Source organism: Pygoscelis adeliae, unplaced genomic scaffold (genome assembly GCF_000699105.1).
Source record: "Pygoscelis adeliae isolate BGI_AS28 unplaced genomic scaffold, ASM69910v1 Scaffold91, whole genome shotgun sequence".
Taxonomy (NCBI): Eukaryota; Metazoa; Chordata; class Aves; order Sphenisciformes; family Spheniscidae; genus Pygoscelis; species Pygoscelis adeliae.
The window spans coordinates 2,189,530-2,216,424 of record NW_008824196.1 but is presented as its reverse complement, the minus strand read 5'-3'; the positions used below and the strand labels follow the sequence as shown (position 1 = coordinate 2,216,424).

The window sequence follows — 26,895 nt, the reverse complement described above, 5'->3', positions numbered from 1 at the left end:
GGGCAGATACTTCTGCCTGTTGTTTTCTTTCATGTATAAATTAAAATTATTATTTCTTTGTTTTACAGTTTACATAAAATCCTAATGGATCTGCAGAATCAACAGCTAGCCCAGTTAGCTGACTGGCTGACAAAAACAGAGGAAAGGACAAAGAAAATCGATTTGGAGCCCTTAGGTCCAGATCTAGAGGACCTAAAGCGTCAAGTAGAAGAGCATAAGGTATGCTATGGTATGCTTCCAAAGGCATAAAAAACAATTTGACTTTTTGACATTTTAAAAGCTCTACTTCTGCCATTAGAACATAGCAAAGTAATATGTAATCTTCGTTTAATATTGATTGTTTTGTACAATTAACAAGCTTTTGTAGAGTTACTTTATCACAACTCTGACTTTTATCCTGATGTAAAAAAAATAACTTCCTTTTAAAATAGAAAAAATATACTAGAATATGCGAAGCAACTGTAACATCCATTCATTACACAGTACAATAAGAATATATCAGATTTTTTAATACCTTTGTTTTCTTCTTTTTGCGTGTTGCATTTTTTTTCCTTGCATCCTGTAGTAGCAATGATGCAGTAGTCATGATTAGACTGCATAATCTTGTTAGGGCTCCTGGGACTCTGAATATGTAACTGTACAGCACTATAAAATGGACTCTAGTTTCTAACTGTAGAAAATACTTTTTAGTAATGTATTTCAATTAATGAAAAATAACAAACTAATAAATGGAGTGTAAGAGAGAATTTGGCCAAATTTTTTCCACATTCCATTAGGGTAATTCTTTAATTGGAAAAATTAAGATCTAAAAAGAGAGAGATGGTATAATTTGTGTAATAGCTTTGTTTCATTTACTGGATTAAATTATCTGGCTTCATATTAATTTAAATTTTAAAATACATTTATATACATACCATGACACATGGTGATGATGATAGGGAGACACAGAAAAGTATAGAAAACTGAGATGATTTGTGAGGTCATGGAGATTTACTGTGATAACCTGTTAATGTTTCTACATCAGTGGTTCAAAGCAGTTCAGTTCCATAGTATCTTGAGAGATTTTAACATTTGATGCTTGATGGCCTGTGTCAGTGCTAGTCCAGGTTCTAGAGGGCAGATCATCCTGAAAAAACAATTCAAACTGAAACCAGCTTTTACAGTTTTTTAAAAAAGAGATCAAAAGCTGCAAAAGACTGTATGATCCACTTCTGTGTTAAAGGTGATTTTTCTGCATTCTGATTAAGGAGTGCTACTGAAGAAGAATACAAATTCTACACCTAGTGCTGCTATTTGTGCTATCTGTGCTTGCCCTGTGAGGAGACAATACATTACAGTATGTGGGTTTGCTAGCTAAGCATGTATTCTGACATTAAATTTTCTTTTTAAAAAAAGACAGCAGGTAATTATGAAATGATAATTAGAGAAAGAAACCTGAAAGATTTTGAATACATGAGTACTAAGACTCGAATAACTTTGTTCCTATTTCTATGCATTTTGTATTCGAATACTAATGTAAAATGTAGTCCTTTTATTTATGCAGTCTCGTTATGCTGTTTCTTTCTAATATTGAGAAAAATGGGTATTTAGCTTGTATTCGAATATTCTGAGTGAAGACATGCAGAAGTCTACCTCTCCAGCATACTAGTTCTTCATTTTTGGTGTGATGAGTTAGTCAACATTATTTTTGTGTATTACTTTTCAAATCTATTTTCTGTACAAGGGACAATTTAGTCAATAAGGTGGAAAGAAAATGTTATGGTTTTACCTTGAATTAAAATTCTATTCATGTATAGTTTGTCTTATTCGTAAGTCAAAGAACAAGATGTTTTCCATTCTTTCATGTATTGTGTGAAAGTTTCAGATAATTTTATTATATATTGTATGCAGCAAAGCTACCTTCTATAACAAGGGTTAAAACAATACAATTTTAATAGCACAGTTATTGCTTCATTATTAAATAAGCAAACAAAAAAGCAGAAACCAACACCCCCCATAATTTTTCTTAGTCTCACATGACTCTGGACATCTCAGAAACAATGTTGTAGAAATTGATGGGAGGAACCAGAAGTTATATAAAAGGCAAAGATTATTTCAAATTAAACAGACTTCAGCAAAGATGATAGGTTTGGTTTGTTGCCATCCTGTCTCCCTCTCCTCTTTACCTTTATCATTTTGACTTTCCCTCTTTATCTGTTCAGAAGTAACTATTTTTTAATCTATTTATTTCATGTTATCTATCCCCCTTTTACTTATAATTTCCATACATTTGATTTCTTTTGTTCTACTTTTTTCTTAATGATGTCTCAAAATATTGATCTTGAGTTTTTGTGACTAACACTTCGGTTTCCCTGCTGGCTGCTGTAACAAAAAAGAAAAAAAAAAAAAAATCATTCAGTAAGGTGTATTGGGAACGGCACCCATCACTGAGACCAGAGAAAGCACACAACATGCTTTCCAGCATGCTACTTAGTTCAGTAGTATATGAGGTTAGTATCTTGATAGTACAGAAAATTTTCTGAGTATACTGAAATAGAGGTGCACTCTAGAAGATTTTACGTCACTAGCAAGGTACACAGGTCTGGTAAGAAATCTGGCATAGTCAATATATTTTGGACTAATAGTCAAACATTTCAGTAAAGAACTATTGGTCTTTGCAGCAGTGTTTTATGTATTTTGTCTGCTGTTGCAAGTATCCCTTCTTTATAATTTTATAAAGGGAGAAAGCTGCTTTTCAGTAAAAATCTGAGGACTATTGAGCTGTCTAAACACAATACTATATTAGAAATTTTGTAATTAAGCAAAAATGTGCTTTTAATTGAACTGATTTTTTTGAATTATTCCACATTATTATTATATAATTTATAGTTAGTAGATTTTATAGTTTCAGTAACTTTCTAAAAAATTCTAAGCTGCTTAGGTATTTGTACTTTTTTCTGGAAGGCTGAGCCTTTTAATTTTTTATGAAAACATCAGAAACTATGGAAAATCTTTAGTGTTAGGATTTTCAGTACTTCAGATTAATTGCAAAGGTAAAATGAGACACTTCCTAACTGTTCAAATATCAGGGGTGGATTTGTCTTTGGGTACTTGGATACCCTAAGTAGGTATTTTTGTTCACTTTGAAGTAGATTATGTCAGAGTCGCATAAGTAGTTATCTGATAGGAATTAAACGAACCGTGGATTTTTAGGAGTTTCTGTTGTTGCTATCCCCATACATCAACATCTCTATCCATCTTACATTTTAAGTCCCTGAAAATTTGCTATCTCTACAAGCTCAGGAGGACTTGTTAGAAACTTCAATTTAAATGATTTGAACAGAGCATACTCTAGTCTTGAGACTGCTCTCAATAAATTCCTGTTTCAACAAGCTCCTGTATACAAACGATTGTCACCAGTGAATTTCATGGTAAAAATAGACACTTGGATTATAAAGAACAACCCGTTAGCTCAGGGCAAATTGAATCTGGGGATTAGAAAATGACTCAACTTTCTGTTTTCATCAGTTCCCTGACTTCTCAAGTCTTTCACACTGTGTGTGAGACTCCCACTTCCAAAGTGCCCTCCAATCCTGCACTTGCAGAGCATTGTTAACTCTGGTTTTGTTCTGGGATGCCATCTCTCAGATACCCATTAATCAGGAAATAAGTCACCTTCTCACTGGCTGTAGGCTTACAGAGCAATGTATTTATTGTCGTATGACTGAAAGAGGGGACTGAACCCGTGGGAAGCAAGCTGTGTTATACAGTCTTATCCATGAGTGCTCTGCCTCCTCTTCCTTGATCAAGTGTTGGGTCATAAAATGTTGAGAAGTCTGAATTCCAAGGATTGCTCTAACAATTTGGTGTACTTCACAGTCCTTGAGAATTACTTTATAGTCTAGTTCTCTGAAGCAAATGGTAATCACAGGCATGAAAGTCAGAAAAAGGAGGATTCTTATAAATATATTGGCTCGAAGGCTATGCCCATGAAAGAATTAAAACTCTGAAATGTGTTAGGGTAAGGAATTTATGTCTTAAAAACAAAGTAGTCTGTGAATTCCTTTCCTATTGCCTATAGCCACATTATATTTTATTTATTAATTTTCAAATAAAAGTAAGATCTTTTACCAAAGCAGTTTAAAATGCATGACTTAATCTTCACCAAGGGCTTGTTCCTCATACCTAAGTGAATTACACTAATTGAAAAAGCAGCAGAAAAATTGGTATGGTGAAATTCAGCATAGTTTGCGATACAGTCAATGTTTCTGTTGTGACAAGGCATATGTGGTTAGCTATGTTATTTTTCAGACTATAACGATCATACTATATATTTACTAATCACTAGAACACACTCTGCTGAAGTATTGAGGACACAATCCAGGACTTTGGTTTCCCACATTCTTCCGTTGGTTTGAAGCCAGTTATAGACACCTAAAAAGTGTGTCAGGCAGGATGTGGTCCTGGATACCTTGGTTTTTTTCAGGGGAGTGGGATGAGGGGTTCTTTCAAGTTTTATTTAAGAAACACAACACAGAACCCAGTAATGTAAAACAGTGGTTAACTATTGGGTGTTAAAAATGTACATTTGGTTGTTAATACACTAATATAAAGCTGGAGATAGGTAACAAAAATTATGAAAAGAAATTGAATATTGCCTTCTCTGTGGCTTAAAGTTTCAGTACCAATGCTTCTTTAGCTCCTCCTTTTTCCATCTTTGTCACCTCTTGCTGCATCTCAGCAAAGGAAGGAGCAAATAGGTCTGGCTGCTCAGTTCCCTAGTGCCTGACAGGAGCTGGGCTGGTTTTGGTTTTGTTAACAAAGTATAGCAAAGTAGGGATTCCATCTTTCACAGCAAGTGAGAAGGAAAAAAAACAAAAGGTAAGAGGAGACGCTAAAACCCACCAAGGGGGTGTTACTAAGGTGTTACAGTACCTTACAGTTCCTCAGATTTTTTTTTTTTTTTGTGATGTAGTTTAAGTGTACAGTGAGTATGCTGTAAACCACCATCTGAAGAGTGATATGTCTAGACTTCCCATTGCACTTCTCTGTCCCCTGTGAGGAGGGAGGGAACAATTGATTAGATCTATTACATGAAGCCTGGGAAATTGTGGGTGGGCCAGAGAGATGTGAAGAGTTGTAGAAATTAGGCAAGGTTAGGAATTATTCAAATATCAATTTGTGCAGATTTGAGAGAAGTTTCTTCACTTTTAGCAGTTTACTATTTCTCAGCAAAAGATTGTCCTCAGTTTTATTGCAGCTTGCAACTGGAACTGGGTACCAAAACTAAAAGGGCACGAAAGTTTTTCCTCAGACATTCAGAAATCATAAAGTGCCTCTCTCACTTTGTTTTCTGGTTTCTGCAGTAAGTGAAACAAGGATGCTGCATGTGTTTCCTAATTTTGAGTCATCTCCTGAGCACTTTCATCCTGTTATTAATGTTGTAGGAGTGCCAAGCTGAAGATAGTATGTGGTTGTTTAATGAAAAACTATGTAATTTTAAATATTTTTATAACTTTTGCAAAATTAAAATATTTTAATATGTTAATATCAAGTGCAAAATCTAATCCAGTGGCTATTTAAAGTTTGCAGACTATTGGTATGTATACATGCTATACTGATATCTATGTCAACTACATCAACTAAACAAATGCTTTCTCAAGCGGAATTTTCAGTCTGAAATATTGTATCAAGAGTTAGGACTTGTGAGTGAGTAACAGTAAGCTATTTTTGTGAAAGGAATGGAAATCTGCCCAATATGCTTATGTTAGGATATATATGCTAAGGTAACAGAATAAGTTTAAATTACTTAGTATTGACTGCAATAGGATTATAAAGTTCTCATAGTTGGTTAGTTATACACATTAATCGGTCAGTGGGACTCCAAACACACAGCATTTTCTTAGTTTGGAACATATTTTCTAACACATATGCTTTAATTATAGGCATTTCAAGAAGATTTGGAACAGGAACAAGTCAAGGTGAATTCTCTAACTCATATGGTAGTGGTGGTGGATGAAAACAGTGGAGACAGAGCTACTGCTGCACTGGAAGAGCAGCTTCAGGTAACAACTAAACTTCTGCCTCTCAGAGAAAAAACTATCAATCAGTGGCATTAAGTGTTGATACGGTTGAAGAAGAACTGCTAGTAGCATTGGATGTATCTCAGGATATATTTCTGAGGATGGTCTGTCCTGGTTTTGGCTGGGATAGAGTTAATTTTCTTCCTGGTAGCTGGTACAGTGCTGTGTTTTGGATTTAGGATGAGAATCATGTTGGCAACACACCGATGTTTTAGTTGTTGCTAAGCAGTGCTTACACTAAGTCAAGGACTTTCCAGCTTCCCATGCTCTGCCGACTGAGAAGGCTGGAGGTGCACAAGAAGCGAGGAGGGGGGGTCAGCTGACCCAAACTGGCCCAAGGGATATTCCATACCATGTGACATCATGCTCAGTATACAAACTGGGGGGAGTTGGCTGGGGGGCGGCGACCGCTGCTCGGGGTCTGGCTGGGCATCGGTCAGCAGGTGGTGAGCAGTTGCACTGTGCATCACTTATTTTGTATATTCTTTTATCATTATTATTCTTATTATTTTCCCTTCCTTTTCTGTCCTATTAAACTGTCTTTATCTCAACCCACGAATTTCACTTTTTTTCCCCGATTCTCTCCCCCATCCCACTGGTGAGGGGGGGGGGGAGTGAGCAAACGGCTGTGTGGTGTTTAGAAAAAACATCCTGTTTTTTCTAAAACACTTCCTGAGAGAAAGTCATCATTTCTTTCCCATTAGTTTCTCGTGGACACGTTTCCTAGGAAATGAAGGGAATCATCTCAGTCTGTCCTTAGTTTCATTTCTCTCTTTCAGTCTATATCCTCTTCAGTACACGTGTTTTTTACAATGGTTTATCATTTAGGATTCTTATGACAAGGCTTCCTAGATTACTGGAATTGGGATAAGTTAGCAGCAACATCCTTGCAATCCAAACCTGTTCTAAATTGCATTTTGACCCAAAGCCTAAACAATCAACAGACAAAAACTTCCATATATTCTATTTTCTAAATACAATTGCTTGAGTATCCTTAAAAGAATGACATGTTGGAGATATATTTCTGATAAAGCTAGCAGCCAAGATGTTATAAACATTTGTCAAATATTAGCTTTTATTATAAGAGAGTTTAATATTTCACTCGCATCTTTAAAAAGTTGCTCTTACTGTATCATTTATATTGCAATGCTCTTACTGTAATTTCTGAATGAACTTAAATGGATAATTAGTGTTGAGACACATTGATTGAAATTAAGAAGGATACTCCTGTGTTGGTGGTCAGATCTCCAGGGTCTCTGCTCAAGAAGTGTGGCAGTACTAAAACCAAGATTCCTTCTATTTTTCTCTTTCAGAAAGAAGAAAGTAATTTTCTTTCATTTTGCTTCATTGCCCAAGAAAAGAAAAAGGTTTCTGGTTTTTGAATCATTAAAGCCCAAGGTTTCTCTAAAGAAGCTATCAATACCTTCAGCTGGAAGGTATAGCTGTAGCACAGACAGATATCTGTGTGCTCTCTTGAATCTCGCTGATTTGGGTACCGATACCAGTAAATCAGTAATTAGTCTGGAATTTACAGTGTGTAGTACATGTTTGGCTAAGATGCTGAGCACTGCCACTTCAAAAATAACTCTCAGTTTTCTTTACTGCAACTTCTCAGTCACTCAGGGAGCACAACCCAGCCAAGGTAACAATGCAGCCTCTACTGATCTGTCAATTATTATTTCCTTTTAAATTAATCTTAAGTGTCAGAACTGTGGTGTACCTGCTCAAGACAGTCTTAACCTTCCAGAATTTCTTGCCAGCTCCTTGTACTCTGTTCAGTGGAATAAAGCAGATCCCTTGCAAGCTCATGGTTCCAGAAGTTAAACTAAACTAGGAAAATATCTTGAATAGAAGAGGAAGAAAAATGAAATGAAATACAAAAATGAATGGGAGAAGGTTCAACCAGGATATTATTCTATGTTGGCAAACAGTAGGTTCTTGCAAAGAGGCCTATGGTAAACTATGACAAAAAAAGGAAAAATTATTAAAGGTATTTGATATTTACTGCACTTCATGAATTAGAAGACATGCAATTGAGATTTTTTAATAGTGTGGAAAACAAATGAAAGTTTGGTAGATTATTGGACATTTAATCTAATTTCACATCTTCAGAAAGATATCTGAACAATTAAGAGCACATCAGGTGATACAGCTGCATTCCCCTATTATTACACTAGTTGCAAAGGTACCATTTGTATCCTGCGCAACTTCTGTGGCTGACCCACATTGGAATCCAACCTGAAATAGAACTCAGACATTACTGTAATACATTTACACCATTAAAGAAACATAAAGAATGACGACTGTAAATGGAACACAATGGAAATACACCATTTGTAACTGTACTAGTGGAGAAGGCACCTGTTATTGAGATAAAGCATGCTCAATTATTACTGTAATTGAGAAAGTATATTCCTTGAAAGATGCCAGTAAGGCAATTCCTAAGGCACCGTACCCTGCAGCATAGGCATGCTCTGAGGAGGGCGCAGGGTGTTCAGTTCCCTCCTTGAATCACACTGTCTTAGAGAAGAATCTGAAAGAAAAGTTCAATATTCCCTTTGCTCTGGAAGTCACAGAATATGTAGCAGTATTACAGATGTTAATAAAAACAAAATGCAGGTGTAAAGCTATGGCGTTTAGGGTGTTAGGGAGGTGTGCAAACTTTCATACTTTTATGCCCAGGAGAACTGACTTACCACAGTCCACCTACTGTCCTAGCAAAATGTTACATCTCCTTTTCTGAGTGTACAGAAAGATTGTTTGGATTTTTATTTTTTGTTTCACGTCACTTGCAAACTGAATATAAGCATGGGAGATACAATGTGTTGGCAGGCACAACCGTTAGAGCATTTGACAAAAAGCACAATGGAGCAAAGTTCAAAGCTTGGTTCTGTATCTGCCAGTCTGACTTTTAAAGTAGAACAAAACAAGAGCATGCACTGTCAGACAAAAGAGCTTAATAAGGCTGCCTGAGTGAGATACTGGTCAGGATCAGATTTAGAAGAAAGTGAAGCATTATTGACATGTAACAGTCAAGGCTGCATTTTCCAACCAGCTGCCATTCAGTTATGCCTTTCTTTTTGAAATGGGTTGAGATGGTGATTCCTGAAATATTTTCATAGATATAAATATATATGTATATAATGCATATATTTATGCATGCATCTGTATAAAACAATGTTAAAATCCACAAAAAGGTCATTTACAGATTTTAAAACTCTCTACAGATGACAAGAATCTATACTGACTTCAAAGGAACATTATAGAAGCTCTTAAGATTTATTGCATATGCTAAAAAAAAAAAAAATCTATTTAAGAGACAGTTAATGGCATAGAAGCCAAAAGTGTCCCCTGAAATAAATTATCTGTAGAAGAGGTAACCTTGCTTGCAAAAATGAAAGTAAACACAATTACAGTGCTTCTCTTACAAATAGCTGTTGCCCTAAGGTAGTCTGAGAGATTACAGCTAGCCTAGGTGAGTGTGAATATTAAAACTAGTTTTACATAACACTGGTTACTTGACGTATCAGTGTGTGACATGTTGTGAGGCTCTATCTATTTATGCTGCTGCTGAGAACTAAATATTTAGACTTGTAACTCCTAGACCCCATTAGGCTCAATCCAGAGCCTTACCAAAAAGGCAGCTGCTGAGTAAGGCTCAAATCTGTATTTAGTGCTGCAAGATCAGAGGACTGTACTAGCAAATCTGCTGCAATAGTGTGACTCGTTTCTCAGGAAAGTGTGGGAAATTATCTTCAGCCCAGGGAAATGGCTTGATAACATACAGAAGCCATGAAGGCAGGGAGTTTTTTCTCTAATTATACCCAGCAGACAATAGGTCCCTTAAGGACTCTTGTGGGCTAGCTCAAATTAGAGCCCTCCCCAGGCTTCAGGGGTCGGGGTCTGTGCTGAAGAGAGATCTGCATTAAATATATCAAATGCTTCTTGATGGCCTTTTCCCCTGCTGAGGGAAAGGAGCTGAGAGTGTAATTTACTCTGTCTATTATATATTCATATTATTCAGGGTACTATCCTTTGATTGAAGATGATGTATGGGTAGGTCTTGTAAAAATGTGTCAAAATAAGTGAGGAATGTTAAAGAACTACACACACTGCTTATTGCTACAGGGGAGAAATTCTGTGAATGTGCTAAATATTTCTTCTTTTTTTAAATTGATTTCGCATATAGACAAAACCGTATTTCCACTATTTCTCATTACTTTAAGGAGTGGATAGCCTTACTTTATTAGAAAAGCATCTTTCAAAAAACCTCTTCTATTTAGTTGCAGACTTGAGGCATATTATTTCACTTTTTATACATTTACTCCAGTGTTCCCAAGAGTTGTGTTGGTTTGGCTCATTTTCTCCTGTTCTCATGTTTCCTTACTTTGACCTTTTTGCAGACTAGGAATATTTTTTTTTCTGCTTTTTGTCGTCATAAAGAATATTCTTTCAGAGACCTCTCAATGAAAAAAAAAAAAAAGTTTCTTTTACATGCAGATTTCTCTGAAAATTCCAGCTAGGGTTGTAAAAAAAGGCATTTCATGGGAGCAGGGAAGCATTTTACTTTTTACTCTGGATTCAGCCAGTTTCTCTGGAGACTTGTTTTCTCAGGTGTTGGGAACAAAACCCTGGGTGCAGTCTGAGTTTCCGGGCATCGCACAGGCTACTTACAGCATCGACTACTATTTGATGTGAATAAGGAGGTAAAGTTGAGCACCATATGGTTTAGTAGTCAAGATCTACTTTATAAATAGACAGTCCTGACATGATATTTCTGACTTGAAACTGTGTCTTAAATCTATTCGACCAAACAGTATATCTTGGTGTCATGGTTGTTATGATCTCTCATGAGAAATAACAGGTTTAAGGCAGGTCACGGTATCAACCCTTTTATCAGCGCAGTTATTTAGTAATTTTTGTTATTTTATTAAAATAAAATGTCTTGTCAAACTATTGAGACAAAAAGAAAGGTAGGTTTTGTGGCTCTTTGAAATCATATGCTGCAAATAGTATTTTGTATTGACACAGCAAAACTTTTTTAGTATGCAAATCAATGCATTTCTTAGAGTAAATGCAGAGCCAGATATTTGATCTTGTACTCTTGAGTTTTTGGTGTTTTCTAGATGAGCAAACAAAAAATATTTTTCAAGGTATTTCATAGTGATAAAGGCAAGTTGATGAAGATGTTACTGCAGATGTTGAGAGCAAACTGTATTTCTTTATGAGGATTGTTAAGAAAAGGCAACTGCTTGAATGTGAGGTATTTAGAAATTACTCAGGTATGAGGATTTTTGTAAAATACTTTTTGTCAATAAAAGATTTACTGCTCTATTTATAAAACATCAAAAGAATGCAGTATAATAGAAGTCTGATATAAAAAGTAGCATAGATGTAGAGATAGGGTATTGAGTTTGAGGCTTAGTCTATGATTAGCGTGACTTAAATTTAAGTGATCAAATACAATATGCTGATACATATGAAGAAATTAAGTAACTGAGAACTTACGTGACAATACACCTATGTGAGTGCTTGTTGCTATTGCTGTCACAGACGTCAAGGAAAATTATGGTTGTATACCAATTACCAGGACATTCATTATGTGTGATTCCTTGATTTATAGGTGGTTATGTATGGTATGTATTCATATGGAACTGTGCTGAACTGCAGTTAGTGGTAGAAAAGGAGCCGTGATTTAATGATCCTAGGACTGAGTCTATAGCTCAAACCAGGCTGAACTTTGTAGATATTCCTACTTCAAGTATCTAATATGGTGCTGTATTATATGGGGTGATATACCTCAAATTAATTTTGGCTTGCTTCGTATTCTGATAGAGAATATTGAGGGTGTTCTCCTTGAAAAGAATTTGGAAAAAGAAATATTTATATTCTTTAACCAGTATTTGGGAAGTGATTAAAAAGAGAAGAAAAAAATCTAATCTGTTGAAATATGATTTTTCGGTTTATCTCAAATATATTATCCATCCCATGTAATTAACTGATTATTGATTAGTTAGTAATAATTAAATAATTGTTATTAAATTAGTAGTAAGTAGTTTGTTATTTGTTTGTGTAGATTGGTGTATGTTTCCACCAACTCCAAATTTTCTTCTGCATCCATGCATGTATATATAAGTATATATCCATTATATAAGTCCTTTTGCAAGGTGGAGATATAAAAGCTTGCATAACTTATAGTGTTACACACTGTAAGAATAAAATTTTCTTCAGAAAAATGTAGAGTCTATGAAAGTCCATTCATTCTTTTTTAGAGATCCTGTTTGAACAAAATGTTTTTCTTGTCAAAGACCTTGAGTTTGACTTGTATGAGAATTCAAAATTTTGGGCAGGTGTGAACTATTGGTTAGATATGTGCAGTGTAATTTATTCTGATCTACACCTGCATTACCAATGGAGAGACGGCCGGTCATGAAAAGATTTTTCTAAAACCATTAATCTAAATCAGAGGTGCCAAAACCTTTGCTGCTTAACTTTGGGATGATTTATGAATCCTTCCGTAAAAACTGTAAGCGTATTTTTAAAATGCAGTACATAATTAGGATCCATAAACTTAGTTGTAAATCAGGCACCAAACCAACCAAATGTGATTCACCTCACCATCTGTATATGTAGAATTTTAGAAATTAAGAAATTTTTCTCCTATGATAATGGGAAGAAAGGGCATATAGGGAAAATGAAGTACTTAGGCTTGGACCTCGTTAAAGAATAACAGGAAACCACTTCCTATGACTTCATTGAATCACGTACAGTGTTTTTGAGTAGTTAACTAATAATAATTATCCTGAATTATGGGAATTATTAGGAAGGACAGAGTTTCAGATCAGGGTTCAGATTAGACGTATCTGAGCTATGAGGAAGGATATGCTTATGATTTTTGAACTAGTACTTAGCAAGCAAAGCAGTCAAGGTGAAAAAAGTTCAACTGAATATAAAAAACTGAACGAGTGCTAGATATTGCAGATCTGCTAGGTTGTCTTCTGGGCTTGGAGAAAAAGGAGGATGGAGCTGTTGAGACTGTCTTGAGCTAAACTGGAAACATAATCAGAATCAGGACAAATGAAGCTAAATATAATTCATCATTTTGTTATATTAAGATTTTTAGTTTTTCAAATCAATGAAATTAGTCAAGATACAATTTTTGCAGAAAAGTCGTTACTGAGTAGGTATTACAGTATACATAGTATTTAGCCTGTGAGGCTAATAAATACTTTTTATGAAATAATGATTTTTTTTTAAATAAAAGGAAAAAAGTAATTTTAACAAAAAAGAAAATTTGGATTAGCTGGCTGTGAATGATTTTCTGCACTGTCCTGTGTTGTACAATTTGGCAATTTTACTTAATGATGAGTGGGTAAAATGAATGGGTAAAATATGTGGTACTCTATTTCCTGATAAGTGGAGGGCATAAATATTTCACCAGCAAGTATTTGTTTCTGTTAATATTGAAATTAGCTTTCTGAAATATTCACATTCAAAACCTAAACTTTTTGTGTTTGCTTGAATTGATCTTTGATCACATTATGTTTTATGGCAAGGAAACAGTAACACCAAATGTGATTTTAATGTGAAAAGAAATCACATTCTTAGATTTGCAAAGTTGCTTGTTTTTTGTCTAGATCTAATTAGGAAAGAAAGCAAATACCCATTACATAATTCCAAATATATACCAAAATCATGATCCTACTAAGCCTAAAAAAGACAAACAAAACAACTTCCTCAAAAGCTACTTTGTATTTATGCAGTAAATGACTGAAAAGGAATATTTCTCTGTATTACTGTGTAACATATTTAAGCTGCTTAAGAATCGATATGTTTTTAAATTAGCATTATTATGCTAGTTGATTAGAGATAGCTTTCATTTTTCTAAATTAAGCCAATATCTAATATGATATAACTCAATGGCATGACAGCTACTTGTTTAGTCTGCAAGATTTGTTATGGTTTTAGCTTTCACTAAATTAAAAATATGGTATCTGCTGACTTTTTACTTTGACATAAAATTGGTAAAGCCACAAATTCAAATGGTATCCAGAAATTTTACCTTTCATTTCCTAGGCATCGCAAAATAAAATTCTTTCATTCCTGATAGAAAATACAGTTTGAGTTTTAATCGCTTGGTTTTAAAAATCCACCATTTGCATACTACATTTTTGCTAAAATCTCTATGAAAAATATGTAAATATGAAAAATATAGAATCGTAGAATATCTCAAGTTATAAGGGACCCATAAGAATCATCAAGTGAATAAATAAATATGAAAAAAGGAAGAAACTATTTTTCCTTTTGTCAAGACATGCTTTTGAAGTAGATGAAAAAATAAGAATGCAGTAGTATAGAATATCTTGCAGATTTATAAAATGTTCTAAAGGTTTTTTATTTGGGAGGAGCTGAATAACTTGCATATGATGCTCAGAGATAATTATATCATTGTAAATGGTTGCAATAGAAGTTTTATAGCATGTTGCACCATCACAGCAGTATTAAGTCTCATCCTCTGTCTTAGGTATTTTTCAATAAAGGCTAGCAGGAATTTAAAAGAAAGTAATAATGCTTGATTTCAACTAAAATAAGGGAGAGAGAACGAGGTAGTGTTCTGTGTAATTTTAAGACGTATGTACTAGCATATGCTACAAATATCTGGGAAACCTCAGTGGGATTTGTGTTGGTGTGTTAGTTTATAAGCTGGTTGTTGTTTTTCCACTGCAATATTTTAAAAGAGGTAAGAATTTAGATCAAATGCACTGATGGTGCAACTTAAGAACCAGATACTTTTTTGCTTTGATCACATCTTTGGGCCACCATAGTTACATTTCCAGCAGTTATGTTTTGGGCATTGTAAAGTTTTGAAACTGAGGGGTTTTTGAGAGTGTAGTACCAGAGACTTAATAGAAAACTGTGTCTATAGATTAGTGTTAAAATTATCTTTTTTTGGCTCTGTTGCTTTTCCTATTCTCTCCATTTAGGTTTTATTTCAAATGGTGATAAGATCCATTTCAGTGTGACATGCAACATATTTTAAGGGCTTAAGACTGTAAAAAGTGAATTACGAAAGTGTTTTCACAAGAATTTGTAATGCCATAGGAAAATCAGATTGCCTTGGTTAAAAAAAAAAGTAAACAAATGCAAACCTCTGTTGTGTCTTTCTTTCTTTCTAGCACTTTGGAAACCGGTGGGCAGCCATCTGCAGATGGACAGAAGACCGATGGGTCCTTCTGCAAGATATTCTTCGTAAATGGCAGCAATTTGCAGAAGAGCAGGTGAGTAGTTTTAGCAGTTATAAATTGGAATGTTCTTCAGAAAATTGCACTAGGAAAGGCCTGACTGAAGCCTTTTCATTCTCTTCTATCCAATTCTCTTTCAGTGCCTTTTTGATGCATGGCTTACTGAGAAAGAGGATGCTGTGAGCAAAATTCATACAACTGGCTTTAAAGATCAAAATGAAATGCTGACCAATCTGCGTAAATTAGCCGTATGTGTTTTTCATTCTCCTATTTTATGTTCAACTTTCTTATTCGTGAATCTGAGTGCAGGTTATTTTATCCAGCTCTCAGACAATATGGTTTAACAGAACAGCTGCTTCATACTTTGGGAACGGATGTTGTCTCACGTGGATGGAATAGGTTGGTGCATGACCTTGCTGATAAAGGAACCAATAGGTACAGATGTTTTCTTTGGTTGTCTCTTCAGTCAGAAGTTTATGAACTGAAATAGAATTTGGGTGTCTTAAAAATATGTATACTTTTATACTGAAAGTTTCTTTGTTGATACTATTGATGTTTATATTGTGTGTGAGACTGAGTATATATGTATATGTACAAAGACATATGCATATGAGTAAGTACTTATCATACAGCAAAACCTGTTATAAATTCCTTGAACTTGAAAAACCTAAAGAATCAAAAGTTGTGAAATGCTGACATTAGCGTTACTTTACAACTATACCTCAACTGTCTTTTGGGAATCTAGTTGCATACATAAAATGCACCCTTTTCAACATGTCCTCTACTTCACTCTTCAGAAAATGCCGTACTATGCATTGTCTTTATGGAGGGAATGTAGGTCTGACTGGCCTAGAAAGATGCTGTGCCTGTAGGGGTGGAAAACTTGACACAGCCTAGACTTGCAAATGGTTTTATAGCATTAGGACCTTTGTAAAGAAAATGGTATGGTATGTGCTATTTTTGTACATAACAATGACTGTTTATGCATTTAGAGGAAAGGAAACATTCATGTCCATGCTTTTGTTAAAATAGGTAATTATTACTGTAAATAGGAACTCCATTGGTAATCTTTTGTTTAAACAGAGCTATTATTATTTGTTTTGTCAAATAAGGGGGCAAAAAAAGTGTCCTAGGCAATATTTCAAGACTTGGTTTTACAGTTTATGTACTAGTATTTTCAGGCATGAACAATTCTCAATTTATCATTAGCTATTTAGTTATACAATAGGCTCAAACTTAGATTTTAAAAAATTATTTTAGAATTTATGTCCTTCTCATCCTTTTTATATTAAAAGTAGAAACATTTGGGCTTTTGGTCAATAAAAATACCATGATGTTTCTGAAGTTTCAGTAACTGTGATGTTTTTAAAATTTATTATATTGTATCCTCACATATACAAATATATAAGGTTTTTAAAAAAAATTAAAATCCTTACAGTTTGACTGTTTAATTCGTAACTACCTTGCAGCTGGTCCAGAATTAGTGGACCCCCCACCTTTTTCCCTCTCTAACTCTTTAGGGGCTAATAAAAACATATATTTAGAAGCACAGACTTGGATTTTGATTAAAGATTACTTAGGATTAAGTCAACTTCTTTGTAAAGGAAAGGAACTCTTCATGTAGTCAGTTGTCTCAGTGTATATGCTTCTTGGAAATTCTAGTAGTCTGACGTGTAAGCAATCTTGAAGTTGACTTCACGCCAGGCTTTTATTAATGCATAATGAATTAGAGGCAACTCAGGATGCCTTAGAGTACCTTCGTGAAGAAAAATTTATGGCAAGAAATTCAGATTTATTCAATAAAATAGTACTTGTGGATTTTGGCAAGTTGCTGGAGGAAATAGGAACTGGGGGCTGAAATGTTTATCACAAATTGTGAAGTAGGAGGCAATTAATGGTTTGAAAGTGTTAAGGGTAAAACCAGTTTGGGTACCTTTCAGAATTGCTTAGAAATATGATGTTAAGAAGGAAATACTTTCCTTTAGTAGTATTTTCATAAATTTGGTTAATGAAATAAATACACACTCTTATGAAGTTAATTATGTTGCCAGCTTAATTGTTAAGTATTACTCTCATGAAAGCATTGACAGTCTTTCGTGAAACTGAATGTTTGAACATGAGAGTAAATAAAGGATTCTTCTATCCCCCTGAACCTCAACAAGAATTATATCATCCTTGACAGAACAGGCGGGGTTTATTAATAGCAACTTAGTCTTTTTTGCACGTGAGTAACTTTGATGTTTTTAGAAACAACTGATCCATAATGCAATAGTTTAGATATTTAAATGTTGATGGTGTGCTGGAGAAACACTGCCTCTTTAGTCTCTTTGATTTGTAGCAGAAAAATATTTTCAACTTTTGGATTCCTCTATCGGGTTTTAGACCTGGTAGCACTCATCTCTGAATTCCAGTGAGTATGTATTTTTACCTTCACACAATGCCAAATTGTCAGGAGTTTTGTGGATGAAGATTTACTATTTTAGTTTTCTCTGAATCATGGGGAATTTGTATTAATGCATTACCCACGTGAAAATTCTTGTCAGGGAATATATTATTCCACTGTTGGACTGGCTTTTAGAAATAGGGAAAAATGGGATCATGATATCCTGACCCTGACATGCAAATCATGCCTGTCTTTTGGCATATGTTATTTTGGCCATAGAGATCTGTTTGGATGTAGTAAAGGAGAAACTGTCGTGAAAAATCGCCTTTATAATTAGGCCAGCTTGTTCCAGAATTGTAAAGGTGATTCTGTGAGGCGATAAACATACATTCTTTTATTAATATAAAAATGTTTATATTCTTAACAAATGGTAGCTCAGTCCCTCAGTTGTCTGCTTCCAGCAGGAAATTACAGTATTAGTTTGTCCTGTTAGGTCTTAAAAATTTTAGGTTTGGTACCATGATACAGCATAAGAGCTTCCAGCCTGTTTTTCCTGTCTTTCTTATATGCACAACTTGACAAGATCAAGGTCATGTTCTTTAGCCAGATTTCAGTCTCTCAAGCCTGAAGGAAATTTTTGAAGGTATTTTATTAAACCATTTAGCATTATGACTGTTCATTTGAAATTCTACAACCCTCCTACAAGGTCCTAAGCCTTCTAAAGTGCCTGAAGTGAAATAGGTCTGTTGAGATGCTGTTCACAGTATGAAAAAAATGTTGACTCTTACATCACATAGTAACAAATAAAAGGTAAAATAAGGAAGAGCAGCTGGTAGTTTTCATGCGTATTTGCAGTTCAGGATACTTCTGAAGAAATCAGGATTTAACTACCATTTGCTGATGCAGAAATACATCATTGTCTTCACAGTAATTTTGTCTCATGTTTCTCAAGTGGGAGGAAATACATTGTTAATTTTAGTTAAGACAGGATTTCTGTTAGTAAGCACTACTATTGCTTAAAAGTAAGCTTTCATTTACCAACATTTGTTAAACTGGTAGTCGGTATGCATATATTTTCAGACAGTAATAGAGATTTTGAGTAAGCAGAAAGATTGAGATTGTTCCTGAACCAAAATCTCCATACATGGATTCCTGGTTTAGGATTGCTGGCAGATTTTTGCAGCCCAAATTCTGAGTACTTGCCTTAGTATAAATGAGCATGAGTTTCCCCAAAATTTGATCCTTTCTAATGATTTGACTGCAGGCTCACCATTATTAACAAATATTAGTTCTCTGTAGATTCTTTCTCAGATGTGATTCTCCCAAACTGGGAGAAGGAGGCAAGTTAAAACATTTTAAATAAAGCTATGTAAATTAAACTTTGATATTCAATTTGGTGTCAGAATACTCTAATGTATGGCGGTTGGGATACACTCTGGGCAGTGGAAGACAAAATGTTTTGAAATCTATCTAACAGAAGAGAGATTCAGGATGTCCCAAAGATTATGATGCTGTGGTGGGTTAGCCTTGGCTGGCCGTGAGGTGCCACTCTCTAACTCCCCTTCCTCAGCAAGGCAGGGGCAGAAAATAAGATGAAGAGCTCATTGGTCAAGATGAGGACAGGGAGATCACTCACCAGTTACTGTCACAGGCAAAACAGACTCGACTTGGGGAAGATTAATTTAATTTATTGACAACCAAATCAGAGCAGGATAGTGAGAAATAATAACAAGCTTAAAACACCTTCTCCCCACCCCTCCTTTCTTCCCAGGCTCAACTTCACTCTCAACTTCTCTACTTCCTCCCCCTAAGTGGCGCAAGGGGATGGGGAATGGGGGTTGCTGTCAGTTCATAATGCTTTGTCTCTGCTGCAACTTCCTCTTCACACTGTTTCCCTGCTCTGCGTGGGGTCCCACCCATGGGAGACAGTCCTTCATGAGCTGCTGCAACATGTCTCTTTCCCACGGACTGCAGTTCTTCACAGACTGCTCCAGCATGGGTCCTTCCCACAGGGTGCAGTCCTTCAGGAACAGACTGCTCCAGTCTGGGTCCCCCACGGGGCCACAGGTCCTGCCAGAAAACCTGCTCCAGAATGGGCTCCTCTCTCTCCACATGGGCTGCAGAGGGACAACCTGCATCACCATGGTCTTCCCCATGAGTGGCAGGGGAATCTCTGCTCTGGCTCCTGGAGCACGTCCTCCCCCTCCTTCTTCTCTGACCTCAGTGTCTGCAGGGCTGTTTCTCTCACATTTTTCTCACTCCTCTCTCACAGCTGCTATGCAGCGTTTTCTACCCTTTCTTAATGATATTTTCACAGAGGCACCACTGGAGTCACTGATGGGCTCAGCTTTGGGCAGTGGTGAGTCTGTTTTGGAGCCATCTGGAACTGGTTCTGTCTGACACGGGGGCAGCCCCTGGTGTCTTCTCATAGAAGCCACCCTCGCAGCCCCACTGCTGTCAAAATCTTGCCATGTAAAACCAGTACAGACGCTGTCCCTCTTTTTTCCCTCAGCTTTAGCAGTCACATTTTCATTGTTACTGAAATGAATGGGTAAAATATATTTTTGGTCAATGTAAATGTTCACCCAGTTCTAACATTGTGTTAAAATTGATATCAAGTCAGTTAGATTTATTCTCAATTTGTATACTGTACCCATACTATCTATTTGTAAGAATCTTTGTTCAGATAAAACTGTTTTTTGCAAGAAGTATTTGTGTTTTAATAATCTCAAATGGCTTCTTTCAGAGTATTCATTCAGTATTTGTATGTGAAAATTTATCTCCTTTGTCATTAACTCTCTTCTTGTATCTGCTTAGTCTAAAGGTCAGAAAAACTGTTTAGGCTTTACTACTTTGTGCATGTATTAATACTGACTTTTCTTCATTTTTTTTCTGATGTTGATGGGTAGTTGCTCTAGTTCTAAAAATATTTCCTTAAAACAACTGGTTTGTTTTTTTTTTATTTTCCACCTACCATTTATTCACTATCACTATGGTTGTCTCCGAATTCTTAGACAAGGCGAAGGGTGACATAGAGCATGGACTAAGCTGGACGATGTGGTGCACTGAGAATGTAGAACATAAGTGGACAGACTGAGGTGAAATTTTACTATCATTTATGGCACAGGCTTGGTAGGTTGTTTTCACGTCCTGTGCCTAAGTTTTGCAGACTGTAAAAGGAAGGTGATGGTGTTCCTCTTTTTTGTAAAACATGTTGAGATCTACTGCAAAGGTATACAAGAGCTAGGTCTATATATTTATAGTAAATATTCTGTTAATATAGAGTTAAGTTTTCTCCTGTTTCACTTAATGCAAATTTCTTTACTTATTAGAAGAGATAAATTAGATATTACACCATTTTTTACTGGAATAAATCTCTTAGCAGCCGAACAATTACTTTCCAGCAGATGTTGCTGATTAGAATACTACAATGAGCAAAAAAAGTTTTTGGTGATGTTTAAGGAAAAGAAAAACAGCAATAATTAAAAACTTGAAAACAAAAAACAACTAGTAGAAGCACATTACCAACAAATAAGGAAACCACTTTATAATGTTCCAGTATTGGAGTTTACAGTATGCACTTGACAGAAATTATGGCTGAGTTATTTGATAATTAATTTCATAAAGCGAACAGTACCATTTATTCTCTTGCAAATTGGTAAATTACATATTTTGTTGCTAGCTCATTAGCATTTTAGGTCTATTCTTGTAATGGAAACAAACCAAAACTAAAGTATATTATTGGTTACTGTAGCACATTGACAGGCTTTCAGTAAGGAAATGTGAAAACAGAATCCCCCAGTATATTTTCACAGGTTAACTGTAGCTATCACAAAAGCATATTAGGTAGTAGTGAGTGGTACCTTTGACACAGAAAGGTTTAGCATCCTTCTCTTTCTAGTGTTTCGCTTACTGATTGTGCTCCGTGTATCTGGGATTGATGCTGAACTCATTTGTGTATTATACACCTCTTGTCAGCTGTGGAGGTTGGAAATAAAACACTGCTGTTCAGAATTCACTAATCATGTTTCATAGAGTACCATTTTTGATTATTTCAGTCTGTGTATGCGGTGGCTTTCACGTGAGCTTTTTCTGACACTGTAGGCAAAAAAAAAAAGGTCAAATATAGCAATCCTTGAAATTTTAACATGGTAAATTGTTTTACATCTAGTCTGCTCCCTCTGTTAGATCTGCTACTATGCAAACAGATTCTTAAATATAAAGTGTGTTAGATGCTATTTCTTAGGGACATGTCAATTTAAATGTCGATATTAACTGTATCTAACATTAGTAATGATGATGTTTCAAACCACATGTGAATGGAAAGAGTACTCATTACAAAGACTACGAGTCTTTCTTTTACTGAGCTGTATTTTAAATTACAGTTTTGGATGATTTGGCTACAGGAAAGTGTATGTAGACTAAATTTCGTTGTCTAAATATTTGTTTAATTATCCCTTTCATGCCTTGGGAATTAGATTGCAATCCTCAGCTGCATGGAGAGTTCAAAATTTGGCCATGGTTAGCACAGATTAGGGTGTAGAGAACGAATGCTTAAGGTATGAAAATTAATGGAGTAAACCGGTAAGGCATTAAAAAATAAGCCCAGGTGAGAACTGGAGCTATGGATGACTCTTGGATCTGTGAAGAGCCTACTTCATAGAGAGGTTTGCATGTATAGATCTCAGGAGTTTCAAGATCCCTTGGCAGTTTACTGCAGTAGAGATACGAAGACTGATGCTTTCTCCTTTTCCGTTAGCATCTATGGGTCCAAGCTGTATGGAGGCTTGCAGAGCACAGAGGTTGTACACGGAGTTTCCAGGCTCCCAGCTGCAGGGCCCTTTCCTTGGCACACTCAGCAGAGCTCCTGGCATTCCCAAGGCTTCCCCATTCCCTGGGAGGCTACTGCCGTGTAACCAGAGCCTGCCGAGATCTGAGGAAGATGAGAAATACATGATTCTTCATACTGCCAAAACCAAACTTATTTTCGTTGGGCCTTCTTTCTTTTTCATCCTGGTTTGGGGTCAAATGTTATTTTTCTGGAAAGCGTTTTTTTCCCAGTGAGTTTTAATATGCTATATATGACAAAGTACAACAAAACTTTAAAGAAATGTTGTTTGAAATGTTGATATAGTTGTTAACATTAGTGCAGTTTTAAGGTTATTAACGTCACACAGCTGTTAGCTTTTTGATTTATGTTGCCACCTGAGGCATGCTGTGATGTCTGGAGTTGCTCCACCTGTCATGTTATATTGCTTTGTGAAGTGCAATGTGTCCATTCCACTATGTCAGCTCTGCCAGCAGTTTTTACAGTAACAACAGCATGGAAGTATAGGAGTTTGTATGAAATACCCTTACCCACTTTCAGTTCTTTATGATGCTCTCTTTAGGATCTTTCTTCTAAGTTTGCTGGGTTTGGGGTTGGTTGGTTTTTTTCCTGTATGAATTACTGGTTTTCCTGCTGTTACTTTGTTTAACAGATCATAAAAGGAGATCTAGAAGTGAAAAGGCAAATGATGGGTAAGCTGAAGTCGCTCAGCCAAGACCTCCTTGTAGCTGTGAAAAATAAAGCAGTGGCTCAAAAGCTGGAAAGTCGTCTCGAAAATTTTGCCCAGCGCTGGGATAGCCTTGTGCAGAAGGTGGAGAGCAATTCTAAACAGGTTTGTTAAACCCATCATTTTGGCATTTGGTGACAATCAAATCCTTTGCCAGTCAAATGCTTGAAGTAGTTTTGGTGCTGTTTGTCATACTGTTTTAAATTTTTTCCCTGCGTGATTGCTTAAGACATACTTTATTTTTAGGACAGCATAATACAACTGTAATATAACTTTCCAGAATTTTATTTACCTCTTTAGTTTTTGATCTCTCTTTATAGTGTTGATTACTTTCTTGGGTTGTTAACTATGTTTTCAGGGATGATACAATCCATAATGGAAATACCCTTTCCAGTTAATTTATTTTTAACCTATAATAGTTGGTCACTTCAAATGTACTGTTTTTATGGCTGTCTCTGTGGAATAGCACTTAGTCTGAAATTAGTGTAAGAACTGTTTGCTAGTTAAAGAGAAATTATTTTGATTTCTTTTCAACAGTTAAAGTTTATAACAGATTACTGGTTTACTTCTGCTTATGTTATGCTGATTTACAGATTGAAAAGAGATGCCATAAAAAGAGAAGTTTCTTGGAAACATAAAGAAATCAATCCACACCTGTAGCCAAACTGCCAATGAAAAAAGAATATAATCTGCTATTATTTTGCCCAGCTCCTTTATGTTAACTGTAATATATTAGAAAAGAAATTGAGGTTTTAAAGTTTCGCATTTTTTAAACCAGATAGCAAAAATCAGTGCTCTGGTCTAGTACCGAAAACATACCCATTTATTTTTCCTAACCATCTGTCAGCATCTCTTTCTTATTGGATTTAAACCCAAATCAGCTCACTTTTTTCCATTCCCTTATTTCATTAATATTGAGTTATTTCTGTGCTATCATTGTATGACTGGTGAAATGGAAATGGACACTAAGACTTTTTAATGATAACACGGAGCAGAATGTTACTGCATGCGCCTCTGTCCTGTCCCTAGAGGGCCTCTCACAGTCCTGGTCAGTTTGATTCAATTCCCTTGACCATACTGCACTTTTTTGTTGCTATATACTAACGCTTCTACCAACTTATGTCTGGGTAATTAAATGAAAGCTGCTATACTTCCTGTAGTGATCTGAATACCTCTCAATAACCTTGCTTCCAACTCATACCTTAATCTTTTAGTTTGCTCTGTGATACAGTTTCTTGTGTAGCTGAAGTTGGAAAAATCAGTTTGGGAGAGCAGAAAAGAAGAAAATGGGGAAAGGATACAATTTCACTTAGTAACAGAAGGCAAAACCAGTTTGTGCTACAAAGCATTTATAACAGTAGAAAAATTGATTTAACTCTTGTATATTTGCTGTAGGAAACCTGTTGTTTCAATGCAGAGGAAAATCCAGAGGTGCATTTTTAATTTGGGATGGCTAAGGTCACATGATGTGAAGAAGTTAGTAAGTCACTCCGAAGTGTTCAAGAGTTATTTAGATCGTTGATTGATCCTAAAAGCAGATACTAATTTTGAAAATGGAACTTAGATTGCAGAAAAGGTAGCCTCCTCGTGAAGTGAGCAGTTCTGGGGCTGTACATCCATACATCATAGAGCAGCACAGGCGGGAGGTGCTTTGGATTTCCAAAACAGTGTAACTGTCTTATCATAGCAGCACACTTCAGTTGATAAGCTTTTCCTCCAAGGAGAAGCTACTTTGCTTGGCACAGAGTTGGTATGCTGTTGTGGGCATATTGCTTCAAATTCTGGAGACATTGCACATTCAGTGCTAACTGAAGGACTGCTTCCTAAGGCACTGTTACACAGTTTAGATATGTCCTCTATGAAACACTGATGGTATACTTTTTGCCATGTGTTTCTATCTAGGCAGGACAGGTAATGTTAGTGGGGTTTATACATTTATTCATTACAAAGCTCATTTACACATTTAGATTGCAAGACAAAAAATGCCTCTAAAAGATCTAATTATTCTAAAAGATCTAATTATTCTCTCTAATCAGGAACTGGCGAGGAGGGGAGTTGGAAGAGGATGACAAATACAACATTTTTCACTAAAATATATCAGAAAATGCACATTTTATTTATCAAACTTAGATATTGACTTCAAAATGAACTTTATTCCATTCATTAATAATTCTCATAGTACGTTCATAATTACATTTTTGTCATTAGTTATTTCCCCTCCCTCTTTTACTAAAGTGTCACTAAATTATTAAATTGTTAACAAAATAAGAAATTAAATGGAAGAGACAACCTCAGCCTCAGTTCAAAGCTGATTCTCCAACTAGACATAGGAAGCAGTTATACATCCCAAAGGAAAAGTGCGGAAAGTAGAATGTGAGTCCTCCCACATTTACCTGAATTCATTGCTGCTGAATTTAGGCATCTAATCTGAACTCATGGCGGAAACTTCTGCTGCAAATGAGTGGATGGCAAGGGTGAGAAAGATACCTTTTAAAAAGCAGTTTGTCCTCATCATGAAAATGTCTACTTTCCTTCGTTGATGACACAGTGGAAACAAGGACAAGGACAACTTGCTTAGCCTAGATGCATAACTTTTAGAAATTCTAAACCCACCTTTGGTGAGTTCATTATGCTTCACTAAATTGTACTGAAAACCTTCCCAAACTAAAGAAAACACCATTCCTCATCTGAACTTCCCCGCTCACGTACATACATTTCATCAAAGAACAGATGACAGCTCCAAGAGTGAGTGTTAAGGAAAATTATGAGTTTATCAGGACTGAGGGCACTTCCAAAGGCAGTAATAAATGATGGCATTAAAGGTAGGCTGCCATATAAAAGAGAAATAAAATGACATAAAACTATTGAAGTGCTATACACACATTGTACATACGTTTGCCTGTAGAGGATGAAAAGAAAGATTTACATTTGTCCATTCTGAAAAGAGATGAGTTTTAACATGTTTCTAAGATGAGCTTGCTGATGTTAAACTGCAGGCAAACACTGTATTTTGAAAGCCTTTTAATGTGCAGCCTTGTGAGTCATCTTAGCACTTTCCGTATGATTTTCTACTGCTTTAAAGGCCTATAGCACCCCTAAAAGTCTGTATCACCCCTTCTCAGATTCATATTTGTTTGTCAGGAAATTAGGGGGATGAGGAAACTATACTGTCAATATTTGGACCATCTTTGAATAATACATGAAACACACCACTTGAGTGATTAGATTTAAGAGGTGGTTGGTTGTTTTTTGGTTTGTTTGTTTTTTTTTTTCCCAGGGAAGCTAATAAAAGCTACTTCCTTTTTGGTACTTGTTGAATTTTTAGGGATTTTCCTTTACCCTCTAAAGTGTGTGCACTCTTTAAATATGAACCAACTTCATCTTGCAGAGTTACACTGCAGCGTAATCTTCAGTACCCTTTAGTCTTACCCAGTCTCTAATTAGAACGATTATGAACTTCAAATTCACATCTCCATTCTCCTTTTGAAGTATATAGTATTTAACCTCCACTCTTATTGATTAAGCATGAAAAATACTTCTTTACTGTTTTGACATGTAAATCATTACCCCCCCCCAGCGTCGTGACTTGACTGCTCTGAGCATATGATAATTGCACTGCCTGCTTTTGAAGCACAGTTCCCAGTCACCAGCTG

At 35.7% G+C, this 26,895-nt stretch overlaps 1 protein-coding gene across 1 annotated transcript in view; it reads left to right on the top strand.

The window, feature by feature from the left end:
* DMD (dystrophin) overlaps positions 1 to 26,895 on the top strand; it is a 1,204,567-nt gene that overhangs the window by 342,808 nt on the left and 834,864 nt on the right. The window contains 5 exon segments of the mRNA XM_009334780.1: positions 69 to 219; positions 5,925 to 6,044; positions 15,239 to 15,340; positions 15,445 to 15,552; positions 23,168 to 23,347. Coding sequence (XP_009333055.1) covers positions 69 to 219; positions 5,925 to 6,044; positions 15,239 to 15,340; positions 15,445 to 15,552; positions 23,168 to 23,347 — 661 coding nt within the window.